Here is a 14,275-nt window from a genome sequence, read left to right as displayed (position 1 = left end):
ATACAAGCATGTTATAAACATCGACTGCAATATTCCCCCCATGTACACCAAACCTCTGAATATAAAGCATGTCAGCACGTTATTCCCATAGACCTATACAGGCTCTATGGTTATTATTGTGTTTATTACATTATACATGTATAAAGCAAATAAGCCTATAATGGTGCGGTGCCCTGTCTCACCAGCAGGGGGCGGTGCCCAATCTCACCACCAGGGGGCGGTGCCCCGTCTCACCAACAGGGGGCGCTGCCGACCGCGGAGCTCCAGACGTCGCCGGCTCATACCGCCGTACCCCCGAAGAAGGGCTTCAGCAGCCCGCTGACATATTACACATTTAAACTCACTCGTTTAAACAGAGTTCACAGACTAAACCTTTTATTTCAAATAGAGCTCATCTCTCTTATCTCTCTTATCTCCTGATCTGCGGGAGGTTTGGAGGCTCGTTTTTACTGGTCCCTGATTGGCTGGACGCCTCGTGGAGCGGGAACTGAACATGGACTGGTTCGTTGTCTGCTTTATCAATACATTACACCCATAACTCTGATATTGCTCCTATAACTTAGATATTTCTCCCATAACTTATATACTACTCTTATATCTTTAATTCAGAATCATGTGTTCCTACATTTGTTTACACCAAGCTGTGTGTGTGTGTGTGTGTGTGTGTGTGTGTGTGTGTGTGTGTGTGTGTGTGTGTGTGTGTGTGTGTGTGTGTGTGTGTGTGTGTGTGTGTGTAGGCAAAGTGATCTCATGTCTCCGGTGGTCCGGGACACGGCGGTGACCAGAGCCGCTCGCCGCAAGATGCTGACCAGCAGACCCAGTATCCTCTGACTGGTTATCCGTAGTTAAGAGGCCTAGTATCCCCTGACTTGTTATCACTAGTTAACAGCTAGTTATTCTGGGTAACTGATCTACCGACCCAATAAGTAGGTAAAATGGAGCTCCATCTAGTCTGACCTGGTTAGTTAAGGCTCTGCCGTTACAGAGTCTTGACTCTGTCCCACTGTTGGTAGGATCTGTCAGTCTTTAGTGTCTGCAGATAGATAGATAGAATACCCATTGATGTAGTCATGGCGACGCCGCATAACACTGGAGTGAGGTCATCTTGACGAGTCCCACAGCGTACCAGGGAGGCTGCTTATTGGACGGTGTTCCCGATGCAGCCTGTCCAGACAGTCTGGGTGTGGTCAGGGAGGGTGCTACTGATGAGCGTCTCCGACCAATCAGAGCGCAGGGTTCTCATGTCACTCTTTGGTGACCCCTCAGCTCGGTGGGAACCTCAATGGAGGCGGTCAGGGAAGAGGCGAACCTCTCCGGTTGTAGTGAACAGCGAAGTGTGGCATTCTTTTTGTTACCATGACGACCAGCCGTTTCCTTAGCGCCAACCCCAGTACCGTCCCCCACCAACGACTGGAGCCCCGGGGTAGCCATGGTAACGCCCGCCCGCCCCATGCTGAGGACTCCTGGCTCGCTGTTCAGACAAGCTGGTAGGAAACTTTTCTAAGGTACCAGATAGCTACAGCTAGTCCATAGGGTAGCTAATGGCTGGCTGACCCTAGGCTGTCCCTCCCTACACCCTCTTATGAAGGTAGTGGTCACTCTGTTTGGAGCGACTCTGAATTCTAGATGGGCACATATATTCCAGATTTTCCAGCTGATTGAATGTTTTTGATGGATTCCCTAGATACCTGTCTTTGTCTCTTATCTGTCTGTGTCTCCAACCGTCTGCGTCTCTACCTTTCTGTCTCCCAGTGACTCCAAGGCTAAATCCAGATGTTTCGGCCATTATTGCAACTGGAAACAAATCCCAGCGCTTCACACGAGTTAGTGTACACACACACACACACACACACACACACACACACACACACACACACACACACACACACACACACACACACACTAACAACCCCCCTTGTTGTGTGTGTGTGTTTAGAATTTGGATGACAGTGATTGGACCAACAGTATTCTACCCTCTCCGCGGTCGGGATGGGCTGACACCAGCTTCACTGATGACTTCACCAACGTTAACTCCGCCCTCCTCAGAGAAGACGACCCCGGAGAGTCTGGTAAGGAAAGACTTTAGTCTACTTAGTGTGGTAAGGAAGGTCTTAAGTCTACTTAGTCTGGTAAGGAAAGACTTAAGGCTACTTAGTCTGGTTAGGAAAATACTTAAGTCTACTTGGTCTGTTTAATGTTAAGCATTAAACAGTTAACACTGTAGTATTTCACTCAGTATTGCTTAAGTAATACTGTACTATTTCTGTGGTAATACTGTGGTATTTCTGTGTTGATATTGTAGTATTTCTCTGTTCCAGCTGCCTCCAGCCTCCTCTCGGACTTCCTGTCCGCCTTCCTGAAGCATTCTTCTTCTGCAGTGTTTGACCTGTTGGAGGACTACCACAACCTCTGTCTGGACAAGGTGTGTGTGTGTGTGTGTGTGTGTGTGTGTGTGTGTGTGTGTGTGTGTGTGTGTGTGTGTGTGTGTGTGTGTGTGTGTGTGTGTGTGTGTGTGTGTGTGTGTGTGTGTGTGTGTGTGTGTGTGTGGGGGGGGTTTATAGAGCTAGGTCTGACCTGGTCTACAGGTGTTTAGGTAGAGCAAGGTTAGCCACTGTGGCTGGCAGGTTGTCTTTGGTTCTGCTGGTGGTGACATCATCCAGTGGTTCAACTCATTTAACCTTTGACCTCCCCCGTCGAGGGGAGAAACTATGATTCATTCACATTAACGACGACTATAGATCTAGATGACAGGCCATTATAGATCCAGATGACAGACCATTATCGATTCAGATGACAGACCATTATAAATCCAGATGACAGACCATTATCGATTCAGATGACAGACCATTATAGATCAAGATGACAGACCATTATCGACCCAGATTACAGCCATTATCTATCCAGATTACAGCCATTATAGATCCAGATTGCAGCCATTATAGATCCAGATTACAGCCATTCTAGATCCAGATGACAGGCCATCATAGATCCAGATTACAGCCATTCTAGATCCAGATGACAGGCCATCATAGATCCAGATTACAGCCATTCTAGATCCAGATGACAGGCCATCATAGATCCAGATTACAGCCATTCTAGATCCAGATGACAGGCCATCATAGATCCAGATTACAGCCATTCTAGATCCAGATGACAGGCCATCATAGATCCAGATTACAGCCATTCTAAATCCAGATGACAGGCCATCATAGATCCAGATTACAGCCATTCTAGATCCAGATGACAGGCCATCATAGATCCAGATTACAACCCGTTATAGATCCAGATTACAGACCGTTACTGCTTGGGTTTTTGTTTATTGTGTTCTCTCTCTTCCCTCTCGCAGGTGGAGGTGCTGCAGAAGGTGGTGCAGCGGGCGGGAGCGTCCAGCAGAACGGCAGGGGTGCGCTGGATCCTCCAACAGGAGAGCTCCACCTGGAGGCTGATGACCTCACTCTACAGGTACCTGTAGAGTGAGGTCTTGCTACCCGTCTCTCTCTGTCTCCGTAGTGCCTATCTGTATCTCACTCTTGTGGGCGTCTGTCTGTGTAACAGGGACAGAGTTCAGTCTGCGTTAGAAGAGGACATTGACATGACTGTAAGTTACAACTATATTTAATACGTTAACAGGAACAACTTTATTTAAAAACGTTAACAACTTTATTTATGACGTTAATCGCGTGCGCGTGTGTGTAGGTCGCCAGTCAGAGTGAGAAGCTGGTGGTGGAACAGCTATTTCAACGAGACGCCGTCATCAGGCAGGGCCAGGTAACACTAGACAAAACGCAACACTATGTGACACTCAGCAACACTACACTACACGGAGCACTACAGAAAACACTAATCACTACACACAACACTACACTCCTGACTAGAAACGACTGACTACACACTACACTACTGACTGCTTTCTGCTCTGTGTCTGGCTGGCTGTTGATTGGTTCTTTGTGTCTGTCTGGCTGTTGATTGGTTCTTTGTGTCTGGCTGGCTGTTGATTGGTTCTTTGTGTCTGGCTGGCTGTTGATTGGTTCTTTGTGTCTAGCTGGTGGTTGATTGGTTGGAGAGTATTGCCAAGGATCAGATTGGAGACTTCTCCGATAACATTGAGTTCTACGCCAAGAACGTCTGTTGGTGAGTAAATACCCGGTGAATACTCTGTAAATACTCTGTAAATACCCTGATAAAACCCAGTAAAAAAATAATATTTGTGTGTGTGTGTGTGTGTGTGTGTGTGTGTAGGGAGAACACCCTCCATGCTCTGAAGCTGAGGAGGAAGGGTTCTGTGGGCCTCTCCATACCGTTGGTCACGGAACTGGTAAGTCCCGTTACCATGGAAACCATAAGGACCTCTTGTAGACCCATGAGAGCATTGGTAGAATGTCGTTTTACGTATGTGTGTGTTATCCTCCTAACCCTGTTTTGTGTATGTGTGCGCGCGTGTGGTCTCACCCTGGTGTGTGTGTGTGTGTGTGTGTGTGTGTGTGTGTGTGTGTGTGTGTGTGTGTGTGTGTGTGTGTGTGTGTGTGTGTGTGTGTGTGTGTGTGTGTGTGTGTGTGTGTGTGTGTGTGTGTGTGTGTGTGTGTGTGTGTGTGCCGGTATGGTCTCACCCTGATGTGTGTGGGGGCACTAGGACCCAGACGCTCCCCTCAGACAGCAGCGGCCGCTGGCCAACCTGGACCGAGAGGACGACACCAGACTGCTGAAGAACCTGCTGACCCTCATCAGGGCCGGCATGACTGAGGAGGTGAGGACCTCCTGGTGGAGCAGAACCTCCTGGTCAGAGGTGAACCTCCTGACCAGAGGAGAACATCCTGGTCAGAGCAGAACCTCCTGACCAGAGGAGAACCTCCTGGTCAGAGGAGAACCTCCTGACCAAAGGAGAACCTCCTGGTCAGAGCAGAACCTCCTGACCAGAGCAAAACCTCCTGACCAGAGGAGAACCTCCTGACTTAATCAGAGCTGGCATGACGTTGGAGGTAACTGTGTGTGTGTGTGTGTGTGTGTCTGTGTGTGTGTGTGTGTGTGTGTGTGTGTGTGTGTGTGTGCAGGCTCAAAGGTTGTGTAAGCGCTGTGGACAGGCCTGGAGGGCAGCTACCCTGGAGGGCTGGAAGCTCTACCATGACCCCAACATGACCTCAGGTAACCTCTGATACCAACACGACCTCGGGTGACCTCTTACCCCAACACGTCCTCAGGTGACCTCTGACCCAAACACGACCTCAGGTGACCTCTGACCCCAACACGACCTCAGGTGACCTCTGACCCCAACACGACCTCAGGTGACCTCTGACCCCAACACGACCTCTTACCCCAACCTGACCTCAGGTGACCTCTTACCCCAACACGACCTCAGGTGACCTCTGACCCCAACACGACCTCAGTTAACCTCTGACTCCAACATGACCTTAGGTGAACTCTACAATGACCACTCCATGACCTTAAAGAGTAGCGAACACGGTGTAATCCCTGAATGTCATCGGTTTCATGCTAACACCTTGAAGTTTTCGGGCGATTTCTTTGAGTACATAAAGCGGGCTCATGTTTAACTGTGTGTGTGTGTGTGTGTGTGTGTGTGTGTGTGTGTGTGTGTGTGTGTGTGTGTGTGTGTGTGTGTGTGTGTGTGTGTGTGTGTGTGTGTGTGTGTGTGTGTGTGTAGGCCTTGGCAGGTTGACTCCTGTTGAAGGGAACCCCAACAGAAGGATCTGGAAGCTCTGCTGCTGGTCTCTCTCTGAGGAGGTAAGACTGAAAACTAACGTCAAGTTTTCATGGGAGTAATAATGTCCATCATGATGGTGAATTCATTTGAGAATAATGTTCATCATAATACTATGATGGTGAATTCATGTGTTAATAATCTCCATCGCAATGGACATTATGATGGTGAATTAATGTGTTAACAATGTTCATTATAATGCTATGATGGTGAATTCATGTGTTCATAATGTTCATCGTAGCGCTCTGTGTTCCTGGTGTGTTTAGGAGCAGTTGGACAGATATGAACGAGCCATCTACGCTGCTCTGAGTGGAAACCTGAAGGCTGTGAGTTCAACCTTATCAATACAACATGATCATTTAGGAAATACATGATCAATACATTATGACATCAAGTATACATGATCAACAATAAAATATGATCAATATTTCATATGCATAATCAAATCATCATATACAACTATACACAATTACTAATAAAATATGATCAAAATATAAAAGACATAATCAACACATAATTTACAACTTTTTAGACAATCAATAATTGTGTGTGTGTGTGTGTGTGTGTGTGTGTGTGTGTGTGTGTGTGTGTGTGTGTGTGTGTGTGTGTGTGTGTGTGTGTGTGTGTGTGTGTGTGTGTGTGTGTGTGTGTGTGTGTGAACAGCTCCTTCCAGTGTGTGAGTCGTGGGAGGACTGTGTGTGGGCGTACTTCAGAGTGCTGGTTGACTCCCTGGTGGAACAGGAAGTGACCTCATCAGGCCTGGCCAATCAGGAGGAAGAACCGCTGCCCAGAGAATACACGGAGGCCAAGTAAGTACTACTAAAACGACTTATTACTATTAATACTATTATTATTACTACCACCAGTAATATTATTATTATCAACAGTAATACTATTTTTATCAACAGTAATCCTATTTGTATTAACAGTAATACTATGATTAATAGTAATACTATGTGTATTACTCAGTCTAGGGTTCTACTAAACAGGCTCTCAGTCTAGGGTTCTACTAAACAGGTTCTGCTGACTAAACAGGCTCTCAGTCTAGGGTTCTACTAAACAGGCTCTCAGTCTAGGGTTCTACTAAACAGGCTCTCAGTCTAGGGTTCTACTAAACAGGTTCTGCTGACTAAACAGGCTCTCAGTCTAGGGTTCTACTAAACAGGCTCTCAGTCTAGGGTTCTACTAAACAGGCTCTCAGTCTAGGGTTCTACTAAACAGGTTCTGCTGACTAAACAGGCTCTCAGTCTAGGGTTCTACTAAACAGGTTCTCTAAGGTTCTAAGCTGGGTTCTAAACGGGTTCCCTTCCTCTAGCTGGACTCTGGAGAAGATCTTCATGGAGCTTCAGGCAACCGACTCAAAGGTCTGTGTGCTCTATTGTAAAGTGCAGGTTTAATGTGTATAATGATGTTTGATGTGTACATATTGTATGTATAATGTCTATAAGAATTTATTGTGTATTTCTGTACATATTGGATGTGTAATCTATGTTGAATGTATATAATGACGTTGAATGTCTGTAATATTTAATGTATGTGGTTTCAGAGGGTTCTAGAGGAACACGGGGAACATCACCACGTCATCCAGAGGCTGGTCATCCTAGGAGATCTGGATGGTGAATATTAAATAATCTATTTTAATATTTGTATAATATACCATTAAATCCTACATGAATATATCATCTATATTCATATTTACAATCTACTATATATCATATAATATCTATATTCATATTTAAAATCCTTTTATTTGCCATTATATTAATATATCATTAATATTGATATGAACAATTTATTATTATTCTGTATATTATTGTTGCGGTACTGTGTGATGTCATCATTTAGTCTACTTCCTGTGTTCCCAGGTCTGATGGAGGAGTTCAGTGATTGGTTGAGCAGCTCTAAGCCCCTCCCCTCTCACCTGCTCCGCTTCATGACTCACCTGGTGCTGTTTTACAGCAGTCTAGGCATCGCACTCAAGGTACACACCTTATACTACACACCTCATACTACTCACTACAGGCATTATACTGCGCATATTATGCTACCCACATTATACTACACACACACACACACACACACACACACACACACACACACACACACACACACACACACACACACACACACACACACACACACACACACACACACACACGGCTGTAATATAGAACTGTGTTTGGTCTTTAGGAGGAGGTGTGTGTGGCTGTACTTCAGTCTTACATCACGCTGCTGATTGAGGAGCAGCAGTCAGAGTTGATTGCAAGCTACACTAGCCAGCTGCCTACCGCGCTCGCGGTACAGCGCTATGCTTCCTATCTGGAGGGCGTCAGCCAGACTGAGCAACAGCGACGGGCTCTCCATCTCGCCGCCGATGCTGGTAGGACTACTATTACCTACCTGCCTATACATTAAAAGGACGAGTACCGCATACATAATCACAGACGCCGGCAAGAACCGTAGCTCCACAACTAGCACACATACATTAGCTACATAATTAGCACACATACAGTAGCTCCAAAACTACATCACATACATTATCTCTCTATATACAGTAAAGATGTATGTATCTCTATATCTATAGCTATAGCTATCTATCATATCCTACCCTGATATATAGAATGTATAACTGTGTGATGACATATGCACTGTGGGTGTGTGTAGGACTAGATGTTGCCGCGGTAACCCAGCTGGTGGTGGAGGCGGTGAGGGAGAGGGACGGACCAGAGTTCACCCCTCACACGCACACCCTGGACACCAATACCACACAGGTACTACCATAGTCCTACCATAGTACTACTAAATGAATCCTACAGAAGCACAATATCACGGTTTACAATGTGAGGCAGGTTGACTCTTATCGAACAGTTAATATTATTACAGTATTACTACTGTTAGTATGTAAAATTACTACTAGTATTGTACTGTTGGTATTAGTACTGTTAGTACTGTTATACTAGTAGTAAGGCTAATAGTAACAGTATAACATTTTAGTACGAGTAGTGTTACTATAAGTAGTGTTACTACTGTTGGTACTACAACAGGAGGCCGGGCTCTAGCAGCAGCTAACTGTTCTGTGCTGTGATAGGACGACCAGAAGAAGATTGATGTGATTGATTGGCTGCTGTTTGAGTCCGCCCACCGCGCTGAGGCCCTGAAACAATCCAACGCCATCATGAGGAGGTTCCTAGGTACCTGTCTGTCTACCTGTCTACCTGTCCACCATGATGTCCTTCTACCTGTCTGGCTGTCCGTCTGACACCATGATGTCTCACTGCCTGTCTAGCTGTCTATCTGACCCCAATGATGTCCTTCTACCCGTCTACCTTTCTGTCTGACCACCTGTCCGATCTCAATGATGTCTGTGACCACCTGTCTGTCTGACCACCTGTCTGTCTCCCTGTCTAGCGGTCCAGAAGCACGAGGCGGCTAAGGCCGTGTTCTCCAAGCTTCCCGCCGACTCGGTGAAGGAGGTGCAGCGCCAGTGGGCGGGGCTTCAACCGGACACGCCCCTTCCCGCCGAAGACCTCAACGCCATCCGGGAGCACCGCTGCATCCGGGCCTATCTGGTCAGCAACTGTCTGTGTGTCTGCACACCTGCCTGTGTGTCTGCACACCTGTCTGTGTGTCGACAGTCAGCACATCTGTCTTTGTGTCTGCACACCTGTCTGTGTGTCGACAGTCAGCACACCTGTCTTTGTGTCTGCACACCTGTCTTGGTATCTGCACACCTGTCTGTGTGTCGACACTAAGCACACCTGTCTTTGTCTGCACACCTGTCTGCGTGTCTGCAGTTGTCTGTGTGTCTGTCTGCACACCTGTCCGTCTGTCTGTCTGTCTGTGTCAGCACATCTGTCTGTGTGTTGGTCAGTCTGTCTAATAGTTTTCTTCCCTAAATCCTCGCCTCCTAGGAAGCCCACGAGGCCTTCAGTGATTGGTTCAGCCACAGTAGCTCCGCCCCTCAGAAGCCTGTCCCCGCCTCCCAGGCTAAATTCACAGAGAGAGTAGCCAATGAGATGAGGGAGAACGAGTACCAGGTATAGCAACACACACTACACTTCTACTGGTCCTACTGGAGTTTCCCAGTACCACTAGTCTTCAGCTGGTTCTAGGCTCCATATTATAGATCTATGTATATTATGTATGTCATCTACATGGTTACCTCCAGGAGCTGGTGTATAATGTGTATACTATGTCACATAATGTGTATAATGTGTTGTAGCTATATATAATGTATATGATGTATGTATATATTGTGCAGGTGGAGTGCACCGCGTGGCGTGGCCGTCTCCAGGTGTTGGTGGACGAGGTGAAGGAGAGAGTTTACCAGGTTCTGCTGTTCGCTGACGGATGGATGATCGACACCCCAGAGGTACGTGTGTGTGTGTGTGTGTGTGTGTGTGTGTGTGTGTGTGTGTGTGTGTGTGTGTGTGTGTGTGTGTGTGTGTGTGTGTGTGTGTGTGTGTGTGTGTGTGTGTGTGTGTGTGTGTGTGTGTATTTACATGTCTATGTGTGTGTCTGTCTCTCCTCTCAGGGCGAAGTGAGTGAGCGCGGCCTCCAGATGGCGCTGCTGCGCTCGCTGTGCGTCCCGCGGCTCAGCTTCCTGCTGCTCAGCGTCCTCACCTCCTCTTCCCGCCACCAGGAGGCACTGCAGCTGGCCGACGTCCTGGCCTCCACCAACAATCACCTCCACCAGGTCTGTCTGACAAACCGTCTGTCTCACCGGTTTTTTGATGGTCTGTCAGATCTTGTCTCACCTGTTCTTTTGATCGTCTGTCTCACCTGTCTGTCTTGTCTGCTCTTGTCTGTCTGTCTGTTCTTGTCTGTCTGTCTGCAGGTGTTTTCTAAGGAGGATCTGAGGCGGTTTCTTCAGAAGATCAGAGAGTCGTCTCTGATGCTTCTGGATTGTGGCCTGGACGCCCTTGGATACACCTGAACACACACACTGATACACACATCCTGATACACACACCCTGATACACCCCCCATAATACACACACCCTGATACGCACCGATCAAATAATTTGTGATTAAAGAATCTTTTGAAGCAGATAGTTTCCTGCTGTTTTTTTATTCAATCACCTTTAATTCTGCTAAATTACATGAATACTTTTTTTTATAATTGCTGTTCCACATGTTGTTCTATTCGCTGGAGGAAAGTGTGGTTGTGGTTCGAAAGAACCGTTGGACCAACAATCTTAAAACCGTTGTGCATGGGTTTGGGTGAACCCTGCTCTGAGTGGGTGAGGGATAACTGCTCTGAGTGGGTGAGAGTGACCCAAGCTCTGAGTGGGTGAGGGATAACTCTGCTCTGAGTGGGTGAGGGTGAGGGTGAACCCCACTGGACTGAATAATCGTGTTCCATCACGAGTGAGCAATAAAAACATTGAATGAAAAAAACAATAGAGTGGCTAGCTATCTAGATGACTTCCGTCATCACTCCCTGTGCTTCCGGTACTTCTGGACGCTACGGCTTTAGCGGAAGTGACCGAACTGCCCGGGACGCTTTCAATCTTAAAAGTTCCGAGTTAATAAATCGCTGAAATATTTGGGATTATGTTGGTACACAAGAAAATAAAATATCTAACATAGTATAATATAACTAGTCGTTTTTACATATTTACATATTGTGCTTTTAATGTGTTTTTTGACTAGATAACAGATGGTGTTTGATGGTTGTTTGCCTCCTGGCCAGCAGGGACGCTGTCGCTTTCAATACTTTGATTTGTTTTCCCAACTTGAGCACCTCGGAGATGCTCCAAAAGTGGCCGACTGACGGTAACGCTGCTCCCAATCAGCACGGATTTAACCCACCTACTCCCGGGATCTAAGCCCTGACGCCGCATCCCCTGGACGGACCGAGGGTGCGGTGCCGAGCGGCCGGGAGACCAACCGCAGAGGCCGGGAGACTAGCCGCAGAGGCCAGGAGGCTGCGGACAGAAGGCGCCTTGTCCCAAGCTTTCCTGCTGCGTGGCAGCGGAGCCAGAATGCCAGCTCCCGGTGTAGACTGCGGGTCTGGATGAGTTTCCATCAGATCGACTTTCCTTCACTTTATAATAACGCTCGTTGGAACCGAGATGACGCTCGGTCTGCAGGACTTGTCCGCCAACAGGCGGCTGGCGGGCGGGCTGCTGGTCAACCTGCTTGCTTCCATCTGCATAGTCTTCCTCAACAAGTGGATCTACGTCCACTATGGGTTCCCCAACATGACGCTCACCCTGCTGCACTTCGTGGCCACCTGGCTTGGGCTCTACGCCTGCCAGAAGATGGACGTGTTCGCCCCGAAGAGCCTTCAGCCCCAGAAGATCGTGTGGCTGTCCCTGAGCTTCTGCGGCTTCGTTGTTTTCACCAACCTGTCGCTGCAGAACAACTCGATCGGTAGCTACCAGCTGGCCAAGGCCATGACCACCCCGGTGATCATTGCGCTGCAGACAGCTTGCTACCAGAAGAGCTTCTCCACCCGCATCAAGCTCACCCTGGTGGGCTCACAAACACACATACACACTCACTAACTCACTCGCTCAGTGACCTGAATAGATGCCTTGCTGCTTAACTCCGTCTTGTGCTTTGTGAAAATATTCAATTCGGTTTTGAATTTTAAGTTGACGGGTGATTTATTGTTAAGAACTTTACAGCAACAACCAGTCAAATAACTCCCAGCTAACTGCTGTAAATTAGATCACACCAAAATGATATTGATACAGGTGATACATTTTAATGTAAAAATGAGTTGTAATCGATACCCAGTAAGATACTGCAATATAAAGTTGCCAGTTTGTTACAGTGGGGCGGGGGCTCTGTGTGTACTGAATTGATAGTCTGTCTGTCTCCAGGTGCCAATCACAGTGGGCGTGGCTCTGAATTCTCTGTATGACCTCAGCTTCAACGCGCTGGGAATGATCTTTGCCTCGCTGGGCGTCGTGGTGACCTCGCTCTACCAAGTGGTGAGTGAGAACATGGTCATAAAGTTATTGCTATTTAGTTGTATCTAAACTGAATAACTTTATCTGATCACATTCATACTACACTATATTTTAGTGGACATTGTCGTTTTTCCTTTAATTCAACTTTAAAACTGCTTTGGCAAAGTTAATGTCTCTGTGTGTCTGTCTCTCTCTCAGTGGGTGGGCTCTAAACAAAAGGAGCTCCAGGTCAACTCTATGCAGTTGCTGTACTACCAGGTAATGTAGTACTATTGTATACACTGTAGTACTAGTATATACTAGTGCTAATATATCTAGCTCTAGATAGATCTGGATCTAGATAAAGATGTCTCTCTCCTTCTCTCCAGGCCCCCATGTCCTCTGTTTTCCTGGGGGCGGTGGTCCCGTGGTTTGAGCCACTGAGCGGAGATGGAGGATTACTGGGACCCTGGTCACCTGCTGTCCTGGTAAGACAGACAGACAGACAGGCACACAGACATACACAGACAGACAGACAGGCACACAGACATACACAGACAGACACAGGTTTGGTTGCTAGGTGATGGTGTTGTTTGGTTGCTAGGTGATGGTGATGCTGTCCTGTGTGGTGGCCTTCCTGGTCAACCTGTCAATCTACTGGATCATCGGGAACACCTCGGCCGTTACGTATCCTTAACATGCTAGCCTAACCGCTGAACACGATGCTATGCTAACTGCTGGACGTGATGCTATGGTAACCGATAAACATGGTTCTACTCTTACTACATGAGGCATAACATAATATATGCCAACCGTACAACAGGATGCTATTCTCAACGCTAAACATAATGCTAGGCTAACCACTTTACATGATGCTGGATCTGGATCTTTTTTTCCTGAGTTTATCCTCCCAGATATAACATGTTTGGTCACTTTAAATTCTGCATCACTCTGATTGGAGGATACTTGCTCTTCCAAGACCCACTGTCATTAAACCAGGTGAGATCCGATAAGCTCATCCCACTGGTGGACAATGAAGCTGCCCAGTATAACCAGGGTCTTCAACTGGTGTGATAGAAAAAAACTGTGTGTAGATTGAGATGAGAATCATCATTTTATATAAAATTAACAACTGTTACTGTTACTGTGTGTGTGTGTGTGTGTGTGTGTGTGTGTGTGTGTGTGTGTGTGTGTGTGTGTGTGTGTGTGTGTGTGTGTGTGTGTGTGTGTGTGTGTGTGTGTGTGTGTGTGTGTGTGTCTCCGTCTCTCTCTGGCTCTCTGGCTCTCTCTCTCAGGTGTTAGGCATGCTGTGTACGCTGGCTGGTATTCTGAGCTACACTCACTTCAAACTGTCAGAGCAGGAGGCGGGGACTAGCCGCCTGACTCAGAGGCCATAGGCTCGCCCAGCTGTCATAGCAGGAGGTGGGGCCTAGCCGCCTGGCTCCGAAGCCAAAGGCTCGCCCAGCTGCCAATCCCCCGCTACACGCCTGCTACTGGCTGCTCGTTTTGTATTTTTTTTAAAATGTGAACTTGAAGACGTGCGACATGATTGGTCCTCTTCACTTTTCTATGTCTTCTATTTCTATCTTCCTTTTTGAATAAAGACATTTTATAGACGCTGATGAAGGCATGTTGATTCTTTGTGTGAAAGATTGAAAGG

General features: G+C 47.1%; 2 protein-coding genes across 2 annotated transcripts; both read left to right on the top strand.

Moving 5' to 3' along the window:
• The first annotated feature begins 131 nt into the window (after positions 1–131).
• On the top strand, positions 132–11,309 carry nup107 (nucleoporin 107). The gene is made up of 27 exons (XM_056589376.1): positions 132–501; positions 738–820; positions 1,392–1,487; positions 1,753–1,823; positions 1,937–2,069; positions 2,319–2,422; positions 3,347–3,462; positions 3,556–3,598; positions 3,697–3,768; positions 4,043–4,131; positions 4,240–4,315; positions 4,631–4,744; positions 5,049–5,139; positions 5,657–5,736; positions 5,980–6,039; positions 6,377–6,522; positions 7,029–7,077; positions 7,260–7,329; positions 7,579–7,694; positions 7,904–8,093; positions 8,378–8,484; positions 8,802–8,904; positions 9,122–9,282; positions 9,625–9,750; positions 9,975–10,085; positions 10,248–10,409; positions 10,551–11,309. The coding sequence occupies exons 1-27, from the start codon at positions 494–496 to the stop codon at positions 10,647–10,649; spliced, it is 2,676 nt and encodes an 891-aa protein (XP_056445351.1). The 5' UTR covers positions 132–493; the 3' UTR covers positions 10,650–11,309.
• A 96-nt stretch (positions 11,310–11,405) lies between these two features.
• On the top strand, positions 11,406–14,255 carry slc35e3 (solute carrier family 35 member E3). The gene is made up of 7 exons (XM_056589391.1): positions 11,406–12,192; positions 12,547–12,657; positions 12,835–12,894; positions 13,005–13,103; positions 13,220–13,302; positions 13,530–13,614; positions 13,911–14,255. Exons 1-7 carry the CDS (start codon positions 11,791–11,793, stop codon positions 14,010–14,012), a joined length of 942 nt encoding a protein of 313 aa, XP_056445366.1. The 5' UTR covers positions 11,406–11,790; the 3' UTR covers positions 14,013–14,255.
• The last annotated feature ends 20 nt before the right edge of the window (positions 14,256–14,275 follow it).

The sequence above is a fragment of the Gadus chalcogrammus genome, chromosome 4, assembly GCF_026213295.1.
Source record: "Gadus chalcogrammus isolate NIFS_2021 chromosome 4, NIFS_Gcha_1.0, whole genome shotgun sequence".
NCBI lineage: Eukaryota > Metazoa > Chordata > Actinopteri > Gadiformes > Gadidae > Gadus > Gadus chalcogrammus.
The sequence above is the reverse complement of the archived record's forward strand: the minus strand, read 5'-3'. Positions and strand labels throughout refer to the sequence as shown.

Bases quoted from the DNA above. Each gene is read 5' to 3' on its own strand.
- slc35e3 (XM_056589391.1), top strand. From the start codon at position 11,791: ATGACGCTCGGTCTGCAGGACTTGTCCGCCAACAGGCGGCTGGCGGGC. The intron at 12,193-12,546 runs GTGGGCTCACAA...GTCTGTCTCCAG, and splicing joins CCCGCATCAAGCTCACCCTG to GTGCCAATCACAGTGGGCGT. The intron at 13,303-13,529 runs GTATCCTTAACA...TTATCCTCCCAG, and splicing joins GGGAACACCTCGGCCGTTAC to ATATAACATGTTTGGTCACT.
- nup107 (XM_056589376.1), top strand. The intron at 5,737-5,979 runs GTAAGACTGAAA...TGGTGTGTTTAG, and splicing joins GCTGGTCTCTCTCTGAGGAG to GAGCAGTTGGACAGATATGA. The intron at 7,330-7,578 runs GTGAATATTAAA...CTGTGTTCCCAG, and splicing joins CATCCTAGGAGATCTGGATG to GTCTGATGGAGGAGTTCAGT.